The 19,818-nt window shown below is 36.2% G+C and overlaps 3 protein-coding genes across 5 annotated transcripts; 1 reads left to right on the plus strand and 2 right to left on the minus strand.

Annotated features, from left to right (window-relative positions):
- The first annotated feature begins 3,074 nt into the window (after window positions 1–3,074).
- On the plus strand, window positions 3,075–7,207 carry PT2-1 (inorganic phosphate transporter 2-1, chloroplastic-like). Its single transcript, NM_001301090.1, has 3 exons — window positions 3,075–3,812; window positions 6,100–6,291; window positions 6,380–7,207. Exons 1-3 carry the CDS (start codon window positions 3,075–3,077, stop codon window positions 7,205–7,207), a joined length of 1,758 nt encoding a protein of 585 aa, NP_001288019.1.
- Window positions 7,208–7,356: 149 nt separating this feature from the next.
- On the minus strand, window positions 7,357–11,090 carry LOC105435560 (beta-arabinofuranosyltransferase RAY1). Its single transcript, XM_011657303.2, has 6 exons — window positions 10,755–11,090; window positions 10,327–10,667; window positions 9,989–10,241; window positions 8,965–9,690; window positions 8,613–8,859; window positions 7,357–8,496 (listed from the first exon to the last, which is right to left on the minus strand). The coding sequence occupies exons 1-6, from the start codon at window positions 10,758–10,760 to the stop codon at window positions 8,063–8,065; spliced, it is 2,007 nt and encodes a 668-aa protein (XP_011655605.1). The 5' UTR covers window positions 10,761–11,090; the 3' UTR covers window positions 7,357–8,062.
- An 807-nt stretch (window positions 11,091–11,897) lies between these two features.
- LOC101214056 lies at window positions 11,898–19,582 on the minus strand. 3 transcript variants are annotated; one of them, XM_011657304.2, is made up of 12 exons: window positions 19,023–19,582; window positions 18,694–18,742; window positions 17,309–17,749; window positions 16,054–16,406; window positions 15,787–15,978; window positions 15,530–15,718; window positions 15,309–15,383; window positions 14,473–14,539; window positions 13,244–14,327; window positions 13,108–13,164; window positions 12,583–12,657; window positions 11,898–12,433 (listed from the first exon to the last, which is right to left on the minus strand). In XM_011657304.2, the coding sequence occupies exons 1-12, from the start codon at window positions 19,407–19,409 to the stop codon at window positions 12,388–12,390; spliced, it is 3,015 nt and encodes a 1,004-aa protein (XP_011655606.1). In that variant the 5' UTR covers window positions 19,410–19,582; the 3' UTR covers window positions 11,898–12,387. The 3 variants fall into 3 exon arrangements, with proteins under 3 accessions (XP_011655606.1, XP_011655607.1, XP_031741481.1); XM_011657305.2 differs by lacking the exons at window positions 18,694–18,742; window positions 19,023–19,582 and adding an exon at window positions 18,526–18,665; XM_031885621.1 differs by lacking the exons at window positions 18,694–18,742; window positions 19,023–19,582 and adding an exon at window positions 18,014–18,034.
- Window positions 19,583–19,818: the final 236 nt, after the last annotated feature.

The raw sequence follows: 19,818 nt of genomic DNA on the forward strand, positions 1-19,818 counted from the left end.
TAATAAGATGCTGAATAATAAGATGCTGAATAATAGGAAAGGGGTGTTGATTACGCGTTGATTTTCTTCTATTTGTTTTTAGGAAAAAAAGTATTACATTAATATTTATTTTTTATTTTTTTATTTTATGCTTTTAAAAGTTGATGCTTGTGTAATAATGAGTACCAGTTTTCTTTTTGTTTATTAATTATTTGAATATATTGGAAGGTTTGTTCAAATTTAATTAATTTTTAAATCTTGACGTAAATTACATTTAAATGAAAATGAAGGTCACGAGAGGAGAAGGCCATAAGATAGTTGAGTTGGGCTTTCGTAGGATCTACGATTCTCGACAATTGGGCTTTCGAAGGAGCTGAGCTTCAAATTCGGCCACTATTCGAATTTCTTTTTGTGGAAATTATGTTAAATAATAGTATAATCAAGGAAAGAAATATAAAAATATAGTATACTTTTTTACAATGAGTTATTATTGAAAACTATTTAACAAATTTTTAGGATGAAATAGTAGGAATATCCGTTTAAAGTATGGGGGTCGGAAGCCGAACGAGGTGGATAATCCTCAATTAAATGTAGAATGAAGGTGGGAGGAGAGACGGGAGAGTATTTTTTCTGTTGGCTAAATGGGACGGGGAGAGGTTTATATTTCGGCCCCGTCCTCGTCATGATTGTGTGTGTTCAACGTGTGTGTGCACGTGGGAAATCCATTTCCGCCCCCGCCCTACCCTGTATACATTTCTAGGAGAGTGGATTTTTTTTTGTTTTTTTAATTGTACTCTCCATCTATATGATTATTTATAGGCTTGTCATTCTAAATAAATGTTATGTTTTATTTAGCCATCCCAAACTAAAATGTTTTAACTTGAAAACATAAAGTACAACTATATTTCATTTTTGAAATTTAAATTTTAGATTGAAAATGTATGATGTCAATTTTAAATGCCCTATATTTTTCAATTTAATTTTCTTCTCAACCATTTTTATGCTTTATGATTCAATTTTTGTTCACTATTGATCTTCGCATATTTGAATACCCGTTTGATTCTTAGTAATTTTTGTTACATTCAATCTCTTACAACATTTTTTTAGTTTTTATTTTTATTTTTGACTATACGAAGAGAAAGATTGAGTTTAACGTTAGATGATAATACATTTTTACGTTCAATTCAAAATGACATTTTAGTTTGTGGTTTGTCAGTAGATTCCTTTAATAACCCCATCTTTGGGTTTCAAGGTGCAATGAATCGTTAGGATTCTTTTTCACACGTTTCCCTCTCTATCTAGAGAACCAAAATACGAATATTACTCTTTGCTGCTTCCTATTATTGAAAATCCAAAAGCTCAGTTCGTTTTCTTTTCTGTTATACTTGATCAAAAAGATGCCATGTGCTTTGCACGTGTTTCGTGATTAAACAGTCCCCATCACCCATATTGTTTTTCACTATTGCCCTACGGAATATTGAGCTTTTTTCAAAATAAATGAGTTGTCAAATTGAAATTCTAATCGCCGTTCCATTTCTTCTAGAAAAATTGTGAAAGATCATGGCCTTCACCATTGAATTGGCGCAAGGAACTCACGGAGCATGGCCCATCTCAAAGTATAAGCCCATTACACAATCGTCGGGCTGGCCTTTTGAATAATCTCGATAACTGGGCTTCAAAGTTGATGTCTGTCCAACTCCTACTTGAAAGCCCAAAAGCCCACTCGATTTTTCTTATTACATTTGATCGATAAATGGTTAATAAAAAAATATAATAATTAGGTTCAAAATAACTAGGTATATAACGATATCTTAGAAAAACTGTAAATATAGCAAAATCCGTCAAAATCTATCAATTATAGAGTATGTTGTAAATATTGATCTATAAACCATAAGAGTCTATTAGTGATAGAAGTCTATAATAGATAGATTTTGCTACATTTGCAAATTTTAAAAATATTTTTATATATTTAATTATAATTTCTAAAATTGCTATCAACTATAATTATGTTAAGGATAATTGCAAGGGAGCCCTTTGGAATAATAGTTAGTGATAATTACAAATATAGTCATTAGATTCAAAATATTAGCATATAAAGCAACATGTTATATTTGATATTTATTACTGATAAACTCATGGAGCTGAGTCAAAACTTTGTCATGTATGTTTTTTTTTTTTTTTTTTGTAGTGTACTATATCTATTAATACTTTGAATTCAATGGTTATATTTGCAACTTTCTCTTACATTAACCACGACCAACAACGACTAGTTGAAAACATATATTGCTCTATTTCTCTATATAATAACTATGCAATACATATTGAATTCACTCGATCTATATATATAAACCACTAAAAAACTCAATTCCTTCCATCAAACTCACGCTACGATCGACAATGACAACACTAATTGTCAGAAACTAATATGTCGACAATCGACCGTTTTTCGACCGACGATCACTCCTAGTATTCCCTTCTTTTTATTTTAACCTAATGATGTATTTTACCATTAATCTTAATAAAATTACTAAGATGGGTTGGACCCATTTTTAGAACCATGAATTGAAATTTGTCATGTGAGAAAGACGGAAGATATATCTAAAAATTGAACTATTCTTATTTTTACTATCTTATCCAAAAAGAGTGTAGGATATAGGTGCATCCAATCTGAATATGCATATGCTACTTAATAGAAAATGAAAGATATATATATTTAAAATAATTTCTGTTTGAGGCTAGAGGTTTGAATATCTAACGTGGACTTCAGAAAACAAGCAAAAATGTGAAGAAGAAATAGCAGAAAATCAAAAGGAACAAGAACCACTCATTTCAAATGGTGGAAAGTACTCAACAACCAAAACACAAATGTCAATTTCTTTTATGAAAAATGAAATGTAAGATCAAAGATGCAAAATGAAGCTCTAAATTCAGAATGGGACCCTGTTTTTTCATATTTTCATTTCTCCTCCACTAAAATCCATGCTCAAGATTCCATCTGGATAATTCTTCCCTTAAGTCTCTGTAATCCCAACTATCTCCTTCCTCCAAAAAGCACTTCTCAATCAAATTTCCTCTTCTTCCAATAATCACACACCATGTCTCTCGCTCATTGCCTCTTTTCAACTTCAAGAAACATTACCAAATCTGAATCTTCTTCAAATCCCCATTCTTCAATTCTCAAACACCGTCCATTATCTAATCATTTCTTCACTCTCCAAAATAAATTCCTCAACACAAATCCTTACCTGTCTTACAAGCCTCATCACCAATTCTCATCTATCTCAAAATTCAAACACTACCCTTTTGCTGGACTTTCATCTTATGCTGAAGCTGGTGGAGAGGGAAAACAAGAAATCATTCAATTCAGTCAAAATCACAATGAGCAAGAGAAAGGTGTTGAAGAAGAGGAATTACCAGGAATGGCTCAGGCTTTTCATATTTCTTCAAGAACAGTCACTGCGATTATTACCTGTATAGCAATTTCAGCTCTTAGTCTTCCACTTTTTATGAAATCTTTAGGGTTGGGATTGAGTTTGAAGACGAAAATTCTGTCGTACGTGACTTTGTTGTTTGGGTTTTATATGGCTTGGAATATTGGAGCCAATGATGTGGCTAATGCCATGGGGACTTCCGTCGGGTCCGGTGCATTGACGCTCCGGCAGGCGGTGGTTATGGCGGCGGTTTTGGAATTCTCAGGGGCCTTGCTTATGGGAACTCATGTGACTAGCACAATGCAAAATGGGATTATTGTTGCGGGTGTGTTTCAAGGGAAGGATATGCTGCACTTTGCTGGATTGCTTTCTTCTTTGGCTGCTGCTGGTTCTTGGTTGCAGGTACTCATTTTCCGTACCTTCTTTCTCTTCTATTTTTACTCAAATTATTTCTACTAAGCTTTAGGAGATTGAGAATGAAATCTGATTATCCATTAGTCTATAACTAAGCTATTAAAAGTCCTTTTGAAAAAAAAATGTCAATTTACGTTCCTAAACTTTTGAAAGTTTGGGGGTTAAAACTTTGAATTTGATCTATTTAAAGTCTATGTTATGTTCTGTTGTATGAACAATATGGCAGACTTCAATTAAACCTTTATATAATAATACTTTTATAGAATTTTACATCCTTCCTTCTATAGTTTTCTCAATGGAACCTTTAGGAGGTGTCTAGGACAACTTTTATCCAATATTATAATAATGACCCATTGTTACATTAAAAACGCCCCTTTATATTTCGTAAATTAGTTTGAGTAAATACTATTTTTAAATCTTCCATTTACTATTTACTATTTGTTGAAAATTTTTCTATTTCATGGTTCTTTTTTATTTTTTTTTGTTACAATCGTTATTATTGACTTTTTGAACTAAAATAGTTTACATACGGTTAGGTAAGAGTATTCAAAAAATAGTTGAATATCGAACTGATTGACAAACCGAACCAAAATCGAAACTGATTCTTATGTGGTTCGATTCGGTTTAAGATATTAAACCGATTTTAAAATCGAGCCGAACTACTTTATTTAAAAAGCAATTACATATATATATTATGGGGTATAAGTGTAACTTTGTATGAATTATTTGGATGAACTTTCAAATTTCAGTGTTTGAAACTTCTATGTCTTGTACTTAGATATTGTACAAATTAATTTAAGTTATGTTTTAGGACTTTTATTTATGTATAATGTTCATAAAGGATTTCAATTCGATTTTATTTATGTATAAATAGTTCAGTTTTGATTTGGTTTGACATAGATGAACGGTTTGGTTCGGTTTTAGATGTGATTTTTTTTTGTATTTTATGGTTCGGTATGGTTTTATCTTCGAACCGAACTGTGAACACCCCTACAGTTAGGGGTGTAAACAAGTTGGGTTGATGAGTATTTTAGGATCAACCTGAATTTTTGGGTTCGTTGGGTTGACAGCGATGATCTAAGAAGCATTCTCAACCCAACCCTAAAAATAAGGGTGGGGTTGGATTAAATTATTAGGGTTTGTATAATTTTTTTTATTCCTAATATTGTCAAATTTAAAAAATATTATACATCATATCCATAAATACACATATCCAAAAACATTCATAAAGTTCAACAATAATACAACAATACTAAACAAAGTTTTAAAATATCTCAAATTACTTCAGGAGAGAGTGAAATATGAATCAAACTTCTAAAATCATATTTCAACCGTCCTTCTATAAAAGTAATTCTAAAAAAAAAAAAAGATTGCAAGTTTTTTTTTATATATGTTTTTACTCAAACCATTTTGATAATGAAATTTTTTAAGTACTTTAGACTAGCCCTGAACACTTCTCACGATTCTTTTTAATATTATAACCAAAAACTGCCACCATTGAGATAAGCACTTCAATTGGTTTTATAATAAGACTAGAATATTTTAGGCGTATTTTGTTTTCAAAAATTAAGTTTACACATATTATTTTTACTTTCAACATTTATTTTACTTGTTATGTACGTTCTACTAATAATTTAAAAGATCACCCTAAACTTTGATGAGAATGAAAAAGAAATAGATTTCAAAAACTTAGAATTCAACCATTGAAAACAATAAAAGAGAAATAGGCTTATGAAAAAAAAACCCGAAATGATTTCCATACTTCTTCCAAGTTTATTGAGAGAAAAAAAAACAAAAACAAAAACTGCCACTTTTAAAGTGATTTTTGCATGATTCTGTGGTACTGAAAAATACTTAAGCACATCCTACAATTTTGAAAATTCTATAATTTAAAAAGTGTTGTTCTAGAAAGGGACTTTTAAAATTAGTTTCTTTAAAAGCACTTTTGAATATAGAAATTAATTGACTGGATGTGAATACACATTAATATTAGGTAAGAAATTATAGTATTATAGCTCAGTAATTTATTTTTGTTCAGACATTGTTGGCCAATAGTTCTTGAATTATTTCTTCAATAGAAATAGAGGCAATTTGACATTATATCAACATCATATTTGAAAATTAAATTCAATTGTGAATATAAAGATCTCCCCTGTAGTTTCCTTTGAGAGCTTTATGATCCCGGAGAGAAGAGAGTTGGCGTTCTAAAGGAGAACAATAAGATTAACCAAAAGTTTTCTAACCTTACTCATTCATCTTCACTTTTGTTGTCAAGATTGCATCGTATTATGGATGGCCTGTCTCGACGACACATTGTATAGTGGGATCAATGGTTGGATTTGGCCTTGTCTATGGAGGAGCTGGTGCTGTCTTTTGGGGCTCATTGGCAAGAGTTGCTTCTTCATGGGTGATTTCTCCATTAATTGGAGCTTTGGTCTCATTCCTTGTCTACAAGTGCATTCGTAGAGTATGTTTCCAAACTTGCCTTAGTTTTACATTAAACTACATAAAAACTCAAATCCTAAAAAGCATAATTAATTGTATGTCCTTTTCAGTTTGTGTACAGTGCAAAGAATCCAGGACAGGCAGCTGCTGCAGCTGCACCAATACTTGTATTCCTCGGCGTAACCGGAATATCATATGTATCATTTCCATTAAGTAAGAATCTTAAATGGGCTACAGCGCAGGCCGTTGCTTGTGGAACAGTAGGTGCATTCCTTGTCGACAGATTAATTCAGGGACAACTTGGCCATCTACTCAACAAAGCGGCTTCGTCATCGAAAAGGACCGATGAAAGTACGATTGAGGGTAAAAATATTGGGTTCCTTGATGATATTGCAGGTCCAAAGGGAACTCAGTTGGAGATAGTTTATGGGGTATTTGGATATATGCAGGTCCTTTCTGCTTGCTTCATGTCATTTGCCCATGGTGGAAATGATGTATCCAATGCAATTGGTCCGTTGGCAGCTGCATTATCCATACTTCATGGCAGTGTTATTGGTGGGGCGGAGATTGTCATTCCAATTGATGTTCTTGCTTGGGGAGGATTTGGAATCGTAGCTGGGTTGATGATATGGGGCTATAGAGTGATAGCAACCATAGGGAAGAAGATTACAGAACTCACACCAACAAGAGGATTTGCAGCAGAATTTGCTGCTGCTTCTGTGGTGCTAATTGCATCAAAACTGGGTTTGCCAATCTCAGCAACTCATACATTGGTTGGTGCAGTAATGGGCGTAGGCTTTGCAAGAGGACTTAACAGTGTTAGAGCAGAAACTGTAAGAGAGATAGTTCTATCTTGGGCTGTGACAATTCCTGTTGGTGCTTTCCTTTCAGTTCTCTATACATGGATCTTAACCAAGCTTCTGTCATATATTTTATGAGGCATGTATATGGACACATTCAGATATGTCTCTTGGAACAATTTGTTTACTCAGTTCATTCAACATATCCTCTTCCTTTTTCCAAATGGAAATCACTGTTTATAAATCATCACGAAAGCGAGTAACTGGTATGTTGCTTGTTTTCAGCCTTTTTTTCCTTTTAGATATTTGGATTCTTGCTGAAGATTTATGTACTTCTGTAGACTGAACTAAGAGATAATTTTGTGTTATTCTGGCAGAGCAATCATTCTTTCAATATACCAAATAGCCATACTCACACTTAGAGTACTTTTCGTAGAGCCTTTGCTCAAACTTTTAAAATTTATCAGCATAACATGTTACATGCACCTATGATCTGACCACAAGCTCTAAGTTTACCTTCTAATAGTATATCTCTTCCAAATTCATGCTTGTGGGAGCTCATCCTTCCAAAATTTCAAAATCTGCCCTGTTGACGATCTTTTACTCCAACATCTATCTAAAGTTCCTCAAACAATGTGATATCTCAAACCGAATAAATCCTTAATACTTCCCCCCTACTAAGACTACAAGTTCTTGAAAACTATGGCCAATATCATGTATGTAAGCAGTAATTTCAAATCCCAAAGTTAAGCGTACTCGACAACTTTACATAAGGCAGAATTTGATTTTTCAGGGATGATAGTGGAGAAGTCAGCAAATAAGTCACCCTTACTTTCCCCTCAATAAAACCGTTCGTGAGATTTTCACCCCATACGGTTCTTCGTTCAATTCACCATCCTACCATATAGGTTTAGCCCCTCGGCAACTGGAGAGGGCAAAAATCATCCAATCCGGAAGTAGGGTTTTACAAATCCTCCAACGTACTGAAGGAATTCACCAAACTTTACCTTGCAAGTTATGGTTGCACATCCTTGTGCTCATGTCATAATCCCAAAGTCCTGAAAACATTTGACGTTCCAGTTTCTTTAGTCTTCCACTAATCCAGTTGTTGTGGAGAACAAAACAGCCCTTCTTCCTGCAGGCTGATTTGACATTTTTTTTATTCCAAAGTCCTTGGTATGCGCCATTAGGAAAAAGGTTTCTATCCAAAAAATGGATTGTTAAATTTGTTTCAGGTTCCAAACATTTATTACTACCCACACGATTAATACCTCCCTCCCCACAAAGGGTATCATAGAAGCTTGGCTGCTCTGATTGTTCTGAAGTTGTTGCATGCTTCACCACCTTCTCCATGGCAGCTATTGTCGATTCATCAGAACGAGCAAAATAAAAACCAGAGTTTAAGCGTCTAGGTAGGTTAATTGGTCCTGCATATACAATCAAGCCATAAAGTGAGGAAAATAATTGGATAACTTAGAACAAATACTTGTTTTCAATATTCTTTGTGTACTTAGAAAAGAGCATCTGGGATGGGAATGAAAACCTGTTTTCTTGTATTCATCAGATTGTGCTACAAGAACACCAGAACCAAAAGTGTAAATAAAGGGAAGAGGGTTCATAAACCAATATACATCAACGTCGCTAAGAAGTACATTGTAACCCAGCTTTAATATCCTTAAAACCATTCTGGACTTCACTTTTGTCACTCTCTGAAAGCACTCTGTTCCAAAATGGCAGTCATTGAAACTGATATTGGTTGGAGGCAATGGATCTCTGTACACAGGCAAGCCCTGAGATAAACATTGAACTGTTGAATATAAAAAGTTGAAATAAATCTAATAAAAAGGCATAACACAGAAGCTAAAAGAACACAGAAGACAGAGAGTCGATAGAACCTGCAGGACTGAGAATTTATAGGTATCTGAGTCGAGAGCACAAACTAAATAATTGGAGATCTGTAGGCGGCGTAATCTGCAAACCCAACTCATTAACATATCCTTGTAACTATAACCTGCAATTGCAAGCACAATTGTCTTATTCTTATCTGCAACCAGGGGCAAGAGAAGCTCCAAGGAAAATGGAAGCTCTAAAGTTTCTGAATATGATATCCCGTTTGTCACTGAGCAATTTTGTAGTTTCTCCAGTGATCGAAAATTATGGTCACAAGTTGTAGGTTTCTTCTTCCTCCCAAAAACAAATTGATTTAGTGTGTTTTCAGTTGTGTTGATCAAAATATAGTGCCCATTACACTTGAGAAGTTTCATTAGAGTCAAATTTTTAGCTTGGGGATGAAATGAAGATCCATATATTGAACCAAGATGGTGGTTTCCAAAATATTCCCAGCTTCTTGTTCCATTAACTGAAGAATTTGAATATTCATTTCTTCCACTGGATGGCTGCTCAAGATCTTGGAGATAGAGACTACTGATGGTCCAACTTGCATCAAACACAAACCTGAATTCAGATGCCATAGCTTCATTGATGACCCAATTGTTATGGATCCCTCTTCCATACAAGAAGGGTGGAAGAACTCCACCGTGCAATGGACTGTCCCAGCTGTTCCACGCTATTAGTTCTTTCCCTCCACAGTAACTCCATTGCCAATGCTCATTGAGCAACTCCTGAAACCAAAAGAAAACCATCTTCTAAGCGGTTGCTCAACATATTATATGACTTTTACCGGACTATTGCCTCAAAAGATCTGTTATATCATCTAATACGTTGATTGTTTGAAATCCTTGATCATTAAGTGGAAATCAAAGTAAATTATGAAGGAAATAATATTGTCGGGATATGATCAAAGGAATCCTTGATCATTTACTCAACCTAGATACAATATTAAATCCTTGAGCTTATGGGTGAAAATAAATTTAATATTACATCATCGAAAAAGATTGCTGGAAAGATGACAAGTAGTACCTTCTGTATTCTTGTAAATTGTTTATCCTCCATTGAGAGATAACTCTTGGACTCATTAAAATAGAATGGTATGTACGAAATGTTTCGCGATGACACCACAAGCAGCCAATCACGGTCAAGCTTATAAGCGTAATTCAAAGTGGAAATAAAATCAGGAAGAAGAATAGTTTCAGGATCAACAAATGCAAAAATGTCTGATGCAAATGACTGAGATCTTGCCATCATTGAATGGAAATAAGGGGTTCCAAGGAATCTACACAAATAAAACAAGAAGAAAAATGAACACAAGCAATCTACCAAATACATTTGAACTTCTTCAAATCAACAATTTCACTTACGTAAAATCAATGTCGCTATCAATATAAACCCGAGAACTAAAAGAACTTGCAGAAGAGACAATGGAAGGGTCTTGGCTAAACAAAATGACTGTAATTTGAGGGGACAAAGCAAGCCATGAACGAATAGCTAAGCTCTGTCGAACTCCAATATTACCAACAAAACGGCGAGGAGCTGAGAAAATTGAAATTGAAGGATTGAGTGAATCACCCAAGGTTTTAGAGCCAAGCTCGGGCTTCACAAAATGGTCTTTGAAGGAAGGCAAACATTGAGTAGCATACAACGAGAGAGCAATCAGTAGCAATCCGGAGAGCCAGATTGAGCAAAGTCCTGCTTCAATTGCCTGTCGAGAAATAGAAAGGAAACATGAAGAGAAAAGGAAAAGCAAAATCAAACTGAAAAAAAAAATGGAATCGGAAGGCCCAAGAACCTTCATGATGAACTGTTATGTTGGTGTCTGAAGGTCCGCCATGGATACCGAGAGGTGAAAGATATTGGTTATTCATTGCTTATGAGACTTTAACCGAAAGAAATGGAGTGCAAAAGTAACAAACGCACCACTTCCATTAGCGTCGGCGTCAGCAACGGCGCACGCCACCGCACCGGCCATGTGAGGGCCTGTCGTTATGTGAAAGAATTAATACTTTAATGTCCACTGAGAATGGAGGGAATGCTTCGTTTTCATTTTTTTCTTTTTCGTATGAATATGAATATGATATCGAAATCCAATAGAACCATTTTTCAGCATTTTGAGTTTTTTAGTCCACCAATCAATGAAGCTATGATCAGCCTTTAACGTAAACACAAAAAGAGGAGAGAAAATCATTCGTCCTAGGATCAACCATTTATTAGTTTTTGTAAATCAATCCAATTTGATGGAGGCTATTTTTAAATATAATAAAATATTATCTTAAATAAATAAAAAAAATATCGTTGTTATGGTGAAAAAACTAATTTCTCCGATGGATATTTAAGTATCGTGTCCACATCTATCGAAATAAAGAAGTGCTTCAAACTTTTACATAAATAATTGACAAGACATTATATTTAATACTTGAACGATTAATATATACTTCTTAAAGTTAAATACAGTTAGAATGAATTGTTAACTGATTTCTTTGTCCCAAACCACATTTTGTGATATTATTATACTCTAAAAAGATTTAAAAAAACCCCTAAATTACTTTACAAGTCAGCCCAATGCAACTCGATTACGGTCGAGTATGCACTAATAAGTTGATTGTTTGAAAAATCATCATTATTTGATACATCAGAATAACAAAAGTCAGCTGTTAAAATGAGTTTATGTTGTTTACCTTTTTATTTTGTATATATATATATTTTCTTAAAACAAAAAACAATTCAAACCAACAAAGTTCATAATTCAAATTTAATAAATGCTAATCCCACTGGAAGTTAGGCACCAGAGAGACCAAAAAGCAGCACATCATATCCATTGAAGTCCAAACCCATTCCCATGGGATAGTTCTGAACCACTGCAAAGCCTTTTTATATGCGATAAACGATGAGCTTCGTTCATCATTTTCCCCTTTTCGATAAAGAAACTCAGATGTAAAAGCACAGACAGATGGTGGAAGCTCCTAAGATTTAAGAACTCAAATACATACACAAAAAATTCCAACGGTGAGTTAAATTTCTTTTCCCATCATACATTTTTTACACCCCATTCCTAACTCAAATCGAACCAGCAAAAAATTATTACACCTGAGGTTTTCCCTTCAAATCCACGATTGTATAAACTGAAGGAAACAGCGCTACACAAGTAACCAATATCATCTTATATTTAAAGCAGCAGCTCCACCTAGAACAGTATGTAGTATCACCAGTTCAATCCCTCACGTGCACAGCCACCCTTAGAGTATCACAACCACCTAGTTAAGCCATTGGAACAGACTTTTTTTGGATTGCGACCTCTTTAAATTCCGATAGAATCTGCAGCTTGTGAATCTTTTCCAAACGCAGCTCGGATTCAGGTATTGAAATCAAGATTCCGAGTCTCCAAACCAATACAATTAGTTAGGATTCTCTTTAGCCATCGACAGTCATCTGCGCCGTCTTGCAGGGGACCTAGATCTTGACCGCCTCGCCCTGAATAATATGTATAATTAGTCCTAAAGAACAACTGGTAATAAAGAATCTGAAGCATCCATTGGAGCAGCTTACTGTTACGAGGATGAGTGTGCATATGTCCTTTAGATCACATACACAAACTTAATCTATGAGACAATGCGTCATACCTGGTGATATCAAGAGAAGAGAAGGGAGAATGCCTGCGCTGAGAGTGCTTGCTATGTGGTGACCGCGATACTTGTCTAGAAATGAAAGCATCCATTATACTGATTTGGTGAGTTAAACATGCAAAAGCTTAGAAGAGAGATGCTCAGCCTTGTGCAGTGTAAAACTTAATAAGAAACTATTTGTTAGTATACACCACAAAAGATAACCTCAATCTTTATGTGAAGAGAAGAACATGGATTGGACAATACACAAGAAAAGAAACGGAGAAATAATTCACATAATTCCTTTCAACTCCTGCAGCAAATGATGAACTTGAAAGCTGGGCAGTGATGATGCCCATGTCTTCCATTTTCCAAGAGATGTATTCAATTAACAGCTTCACTTTTGATCATCATGACCAAATAACCAAGCAGATCGAATTATATTCATTTTCGTATTCCAAAATAAAAAAAATAAAATAACAGTCAAATCTCCATGGAATGTCAAAGATGCAAAAGTGAATTAGAGGTTTAGGATTACAATACCTTCTCTTAGACCTGATTGGAGAAGGGGATTTGTCACGTTTTCTTGAATTCACCTTCCTGCAGAAAGGGACAACGAATGAAATCCCATATAACTTTTTCAAAAGGGGAAAAGAATAGGAATATCTACAAGAAATACCTTTTAGAAACATCTGAGTCATCACTTGAATTATGATCAACTACCTTGGCTTTATTTCTGTCTCTACTGCTCTTGTGCCTACTTGAGTCACTTGGAATTTTCTGTCTCGTTCTACCTTCCTCATCCTTAGCATAGTCCCTTTTTCGGTCAGTATCATCTTTGGTGCTAACCCTGAGAAGCTTGTCTTCTCTCTTTTCCTCCTTTGAATTGTGATGCGTAGACCTGTGTCTAGAGTCAACCTTACCTTTCTCGCCAGACTTAACTCCTTGGTCCTTCAAACTTTCCTTTTGGAGATGCTGATCATCTCTTTCTTCCTTCCTCCGGTGCCTGTGATCTTGCTTCCGACGAACCTCATCAGCTTTTTCACTTGTCCTAGTTTTTACCTCCCCTTCTTCCTTAACACCGTCTTTCAATGAAGAACCACTCGCACTCTCCTGCTTACCACTTTTATGAGATTTTATTTTAGTTTCCCGATCTGGAGAATCTTTCGATCCCTTTTTACCATTGAAATTCTTCCCATGCTGTTCAGATACCATGCCTAGATTATCCTTTGTCCCAGAGGCAGTTCCATCACCAAGTCGTTTTTCATTATCTTTACCTTTACCTTTAGAGCTTGGCTTCAATGAATGTTCTTGACCCATTTCTTCATCTACCCGATTACCATTCAACTTATTTGACCCTGTGTTTTTACTCATTTCATTAGCTGAACTGGTTGAACCATAATTTATGTCATTTGTTGAATGATTTCCACTGTGTTCTATAACATTTTCTTGACTGCTTGGATTCTTAACTGCATCCTGCGTATCTCTTAAATTTCTTTTTGGACTTGATGGCTCCATACTCACCTTTATATTGGAACCTTGCACATTTGAACTCTGACTTTCACCATCTCTATCATAATTTTTTTCATCATCGGAAGCATAATTTCCAAGGCCAAGTACATCTCCAGGTGAGCTGGAATTTGACTTCTCACTAGTATCATCGTTATCAGATTCCTGAACTTTAACTGGAATCAAAATCTTGGCGGAACCTTTGGGTGTTGAAACTGGCAAGGTAGATGAAGAGATATTCTGATTTGGCTTGGCTGAATGTAAAAAGATAACAAAGGGAAGCGTTGTGAGAGAAATAGAGGAGAAAAGCAAAACTTCTAAGGTACTCTTTTCTTTTCCTTTTTTTTCCCACTTTTTTTATGGTGGTGGGGGTGGGCAAAGGGGAGTGTAGATAGTCACCTTCTACAGCAAGATCATCTTCATCCAGAACTTTTGTAGCAATCTCATCAAAAAGTTCATCAGTAACCTGTGTAGAAATCAGACAAACATGCATACATATAAACATAAAAAGTCCAATAAATGTTTTCTACCGATTTCTCAAGTCAACCAGGCTGCAAAATAAGTTCCAACACGGACATATATACTACACACGTTTAGTAAGAGCAATTAATTAAGCAAGGTACGGCAGACACAGAATCCTCCTCTCATTAAATAGTAATATGAATTATGGAACAAGCACGACTGAAGCAAAAGGGACGCAAAAGGCCTAAATTTCCATGCTTAAACCAACAATAACAAGACATAATCTAGCAGGGGCAGAAACCAAAATTATTTTGCTCCTTCCCAATCCAAACTAAACTAAACTAAACAGCAGCCATAGACATGGGATCAAAATATCCTCCCATCTTCAGAACGATTTTAATGCTCTATGGTGCACTATCTTGTAGTTTAGAATGAGTACTTTACTTTAAAATGTTGCTATATATGCTAATATTTGCAATTGTCCCAAAATTCAAAGTACATCAACTTTAGCTTCCTTGCAAATCCACAAAAATGAATCACAACTTCAAAATCCGTACAACAACGGGAGCATGTAGATAGAGATGAACACATGTGGATACTCCAACCCCATTGCAAATGTCATAACCCAAACCAAATTCCAAGGAAATAGTTGGTTCTACAATTCAGGCTATGTGATAACATGAAATGGAACTATGGCAGTATGTGAGGAAAAGAAATTTGAGAATGGTTATTGATTTTTTCAAAAACATGTAGGTCAGATTTAGCAACAAAACCTTCAAAAGTACTTCGGTCAGCACACGCTTGATTTCTTGATTTATTTCTGCAGTTCTTGCTCCTTCCACAAAATCCTGCATAGCACAAAAGACGAACTCCACAATCAAAAGAGAATATGGAAGAAGTTTCATCTGGATAAAGTAAAGTACTCATTCTAAACTACAAAATAGTGCACCATACAGCATTAAAATCATTCCGAAAACATAACATTATATAGAACCTCATCATCTTCTTCTTCAGTTGACCTAGATGAATCAATACTTTTACTATCAGTTTGATCATTCTTTGCAAAAGACTTGTCAACTCCGCGATCTTCCATGAGTTCAGCATCCTCCTTAGGATGGTCAGAAGAAGAGCTTGTGATCACTGCTTTTTTTATTTCCTCCCTCAGCCAATTTGGCACAGAAGCCTAAATTTACAGGATCAGTTAACGAGCATTTTATCATATTTCCCATATCAGGTCATGTGGCTGTTTACCTTTTTTGGACGTTCAGACATACTTGACATGCCATATACATCACCAGATATGACTGTGGGAGGAAGTGCAGCTCCAGGAAATGGAGTAGCGGCAGGAGGAATTGCAGGGGTGATGCCAGAACCAGCAAATCTTCCAAATGGGGGCGGTGTGTGTCCAGGAACAGAAGAAGGAACAGCTACTGAAGGATCAAGCTGCACATTTATAAAAGTTTTCAGGAATTTATCTTGATGACTTGGAACAAAAAATTCATAAAACAAATCCAAGACCTGTGTTCCTGATGCCAAAGGAGGAGGAATTGGTGGATAAACCAAGCCAGGAGAAATAGAAGACCAGGAAGGCATAGGGACACCAGAATCAACGCCTCTAGTGGATCCTCCTGAATCATTGCGAGCAAAGCCAGCATGCACTCTTAAACCATGGTCATGACCGAACCTGGGAGCAAAATCTAAAGGCTGATCTGCAAGATTGGTTACAGGACCAACTGGCCCTGGATCATTGCCATATGCATAGGGTGGAGGATTGGGTGGTTGGAAATGCTGCAGCCCATCATGTATTGAAGAATTTTGTAAAGGTAGAGATTTGAAAGACTGTACAATTTGATCTGCAGTGTCTTCTTTACCTGCCATTAGGTGTTTGAGATAGAAGTTGAAATTAAGAAATTGAGAGGAAACAACAGTAGCACCAACAAATAAAGAGAGGGGTAAGTCTACATAAATAGTAGGACTCCTAGGATTTAAAATGTGGGATCAAATCTCTGCTTCAAATAAGCTTCTGCCCAGAAGATTCAAAAAGTTCATGCAAGTTACAATTGGTGACTTAACTCAACATGATTATGATTCTGAAGAAGTCAACCACATTCTTGACGGTAGTAAAAAGCTGAATATGAAACACAAATTTTACCTTAGATTATTTGTCAAACACTTGTCAGAAAAACCTATGACACGCCTCGGTACTTCATTCAAAGACCAGTTGTTCTAAGTCTTAGAATCTAGATTGTACACTGATTAAATTGGAATGAAGTAGAGAAAGATGACCGATCTACCATTTTTTCCTTTTCACAAGTGCATGTGGGGTAAGGAATGGGAGGAGAGGGGGGGGGGGGGGGGGGGGGGGCTTTCTGCCTTAGAGCAATGAAGTAGAACATAACAACAGCGACCCAGCTTCTCATAATCGCTCATTGAAAATTACATTGACAAGCCATTTTGCAATTATTATTATTATAACAATAACAATAACAACATCATCAACAACAACAATACAATGGCAAAAAGTAACACAATTCATAGTAGATGTCGACAAATAACCAATGAGAACAAACTATTACTAATAAAAGCACCCAAAAGAATCTCCATTCTGCAAGATAGTCACCCAGCAAAGAGTTTTTTCTTTTCCCTAGAAGGAAAGAGAGTTGGGGGGGCTGATGATATTGATACAAAAAGAATTTCTGTTTCATTAATAAATGGGTTTGAAAGCAGGATTCTTCAGGAATAACTACACTCATATATACAAGTGAATCATTACCTGTAACAGAATAATTACTAGAAGGTACCTCCTGCTGATGAACTGATGGACTTGAAGATAACTTTCCTTGATGATGTAAAGAAGAGTTCATGTTGCCTCCATAACTAACATCACCAACAGTGTAAGTTGGACGTCCATCTGAAGGATAAGAAGAATGTTCGCTGCTAACAGTAACAGGTGTGGACTCCAAGTGATGAGCCGCTGGTGGCCGGCCAACAGATGTGGCTGAAGCTGAAAACTGGTCATAGATTGAAGGGGGAAGAGGTTGATGAGACATATCTGGATGATTTGAATTCATTGGCTGTGAATACTGATCATGATAATAGTTCTGTTCTTCAGGTCTTCCTGTAGGTGCAAACTGAGATTGCTGACTCTCCATTGCAGTCTTCGCATCTGCCCATGCCCTAGCTCTGGCGGCCCAATCTTCTTCATTGCTTTGGGCTGTTATTAAATTTTTTAAAAAAAAGTACACAGAAGCCAGTAAACTGAAGGATCACTAAGATTTCAAAGAAACAAAAATGTAATCCTAACATAATAACTCAACTAAACAAATGAGACTTGACAACACAATAACACAACTACAAAGTGTAAGCGATGTAGATACTTTAATCAATGATTTGATGAACCGTTTATATAAGCTGGAATCTGTCTTTATAAGTTGATTATCTCTAATAACCGGCTGCCTAGGTCTATTAACCAACTTACTGGTTCAGCCAGTTACCACCTCTTGTATAAATAGGCTTCCAGCCCTCCATTCTTCAATATAGTTTACAAGATTACTCTTTGGATTCTGAAAGCAAACCATCAGTAAGTGGAGGCATTGTTTCTCGTAATAATGATTAATGCAGATAGTTTAAGTTAAGATCCTTGACTATCCTTCATGCCATATGGATAAACCAAGATTATCGAAGATCAGTCATTCATTCTTATAAGCATTTCGTATTAAACACATCCAGAACAGAATCTATACTTCGTTTTGTGATAGATAAATTCTTGCTAAGCAAGAGTGCAGGTAGACTGGAAAAATCAATCAAGATATTAAGTAACAAAACCTCGATATCCCCAGCTGTGCGATTCATTTTTACAAGTATTTCATATTGAAAAAAACATCCAGAACGGCATCTATACTTGGTTAGGTGATAGGTAGATACTTGCTAAGTGAAGAGTCCAGGAAGAATCTAACAGGAAAAATCAATCAAGATATTAAGTAACAAAACCTCGATATTCCCAGCCTTGGTGCGATTCATTTTTATAAGCATTTCATATTGAAAAAAACATCCAAAACAGCATCTATACTTGGTTAGGTGATAGGTAAATTCTTGCTAAGTGAAAAGTCCAGGTAGAATCTAACAGCAAAAATCAATCAAGATATTAAGTAACAAAACCTCGATATTCCCAGCCTTGGTGCGGAGCCCAATTCGGATTGTTCCATTCCTACAATGGTCAACAGATTGTAAAGAAATGATTTATATGATCAAATATAACCTACAGAAAGTACATTGATGAACCTCAGAAGTCAAGAAAATCTTAGAAAACAGATAAAATAAAAAACAAAACAAAATGAATTCACCCCCACTTCAAGAATCATCCAAACAATCACTCATATCCTCCACCATCTTACGCCATTAAATTCCCACATGTCAAGAAAGCATTCTAGGAAGTAAGAAAATTCAGAGTTAGCAAACATTTAACTAACGAAACTAGCCTGAATCACCTGCGAATAAGGCTGTGGAACCTGAGAATGAAGAGGAGGGTGCTGAAACATAAGAGGACGAGGAGGTGGGAAGGGGTTATGATGCATAGGTTGCGAAGCATAGGGATGGGGGGGATAAGCACCAGGAGGAGGCGGAGGAGGCGGAGCAAGGTCAGAGTGAGGCGCCGGCGGACCCCACTGAGACGGAGGCGGAGGAGGAGTCGGGGACGCGGAGTGCGAAGGATGGTATTGAAATTGGTTGGGGAACCATGGACCCTGAGGGGGAACGGGAGGCCTCAAGGAAGGTTGGTGGTGATAGGGATCGGCGGGGGCAGAGGAGGAGGAGGGTGGCGGCGGAGGAGGTGGAGGAGCCCTGGGGAAATGGTGAGTCTGATGATAAGAATCCATCAGTGTTGTGGAGAATTGGCGGGTTGTTCTTGGGAGGGCTGAGGGTTGAAGCTTGAAGCTTGAAGCTTGAAGTTACAACATCATTACTATGCCCTGCGGGGAAAGGGGAAGGGACACCCCGAGAAGTCCCACTGTGAATTGCAACGGGGTTGTCACCGTTACGTCGCCGTTAGAATTGGGGTTTCCTTGTCGTCGGTGGTGGGGACTTAAACGACAGCAATGACTTCCACTTTTTTCTTCTCCTGCAAAATGGGCCGGACCTCCAAAAGCCCACTTCATTTTCAAGAGCATTTTCTCTTGTATTTATAGTTGCTTTTTTTATAAAAAAAAATACTTGTAATATTGATTTATAATGATGCCCACATGAATGAATATAGTTAAACTAACCTACAAATGTAATTAAGGCTAA

The sequence above is a fragment of the Cucumis sativus genome, chromosome 5, assembly GCF_000004075.3.
Source record: "Cucumis sativus cultivar 9930 chromosome 5, Cucumber_9930_V3, whole genome shotgun sequence".
NCBI lineage: Eukaryota > Viridiplantae > Streptophyta > Magnoliopsida > Cucurbitales > Cucurbitaceae > Cucumis > Cucumis sativus.

Excerpts from the sequence above, each read along its gene's own strand:
- PT2-1 (NM_001301090.1), top strand. The coding sequence starts at position 3,075 with ATGTCTCTCGCTCATTGCCTCTTTTCAACTTCAAGAAACATTACCAAA. Across the intron at positions 3,813-6,099 it reads CTGCTGGTTCTTGGTTGCAG|ATTGCATCGTATTATGGATG; the intron begins GTACTCATTTTC and ends TTTGTTGTCAAG. Across the intron at positions 6,292-6,379 it reads TCTACAAGTGCATTCGTAGA|TTTGTGTACAGTGCAAAGAA; the intron begins GTATGTTTCCAA and ends TGTCCTTTTCAG.
- LOC105435560 (XM_011657303.2), bottom strand. Across the intron at positions 10,242-10,326 it reads GATAGCGACATTGATTTTAC|ATTCCTTGGAACCCCTTATT; the intron begins GTAAGTGAAATT and ends TTATTTGTGTAG. Across the intron at positions 8,497-8,612 it reads TGATGAATACAAGAAAACAG|GACCAATTAACCTACCTAGA; the intron begins GTTTTCATTCCC and ends TTGTATATGCAG.
- LOC101214056 (XM_011657304.2), bottom strand. The coding sequence starts at position 19,409 with ATGGATTCTTATCATCAGACTCACCATTTCCCCAGGGCTCCTCCACCT. Across the intron at positions 17,750-18,693 it reads CCAAGGCTGGGAATATCGAG|CCCAAAGCAATGAAGAAGAT; the intron begins GTTTTGTTACTT and ends ATTTAATAACAG. Across the intron at positions 15,384-15,529 it reads CTGAAGAAGAAGATGATGAG|GATTTTGTGGAAGGAGCAAG; the intron begins GTTCTATATAAT and ends TGTGCTATGCAG.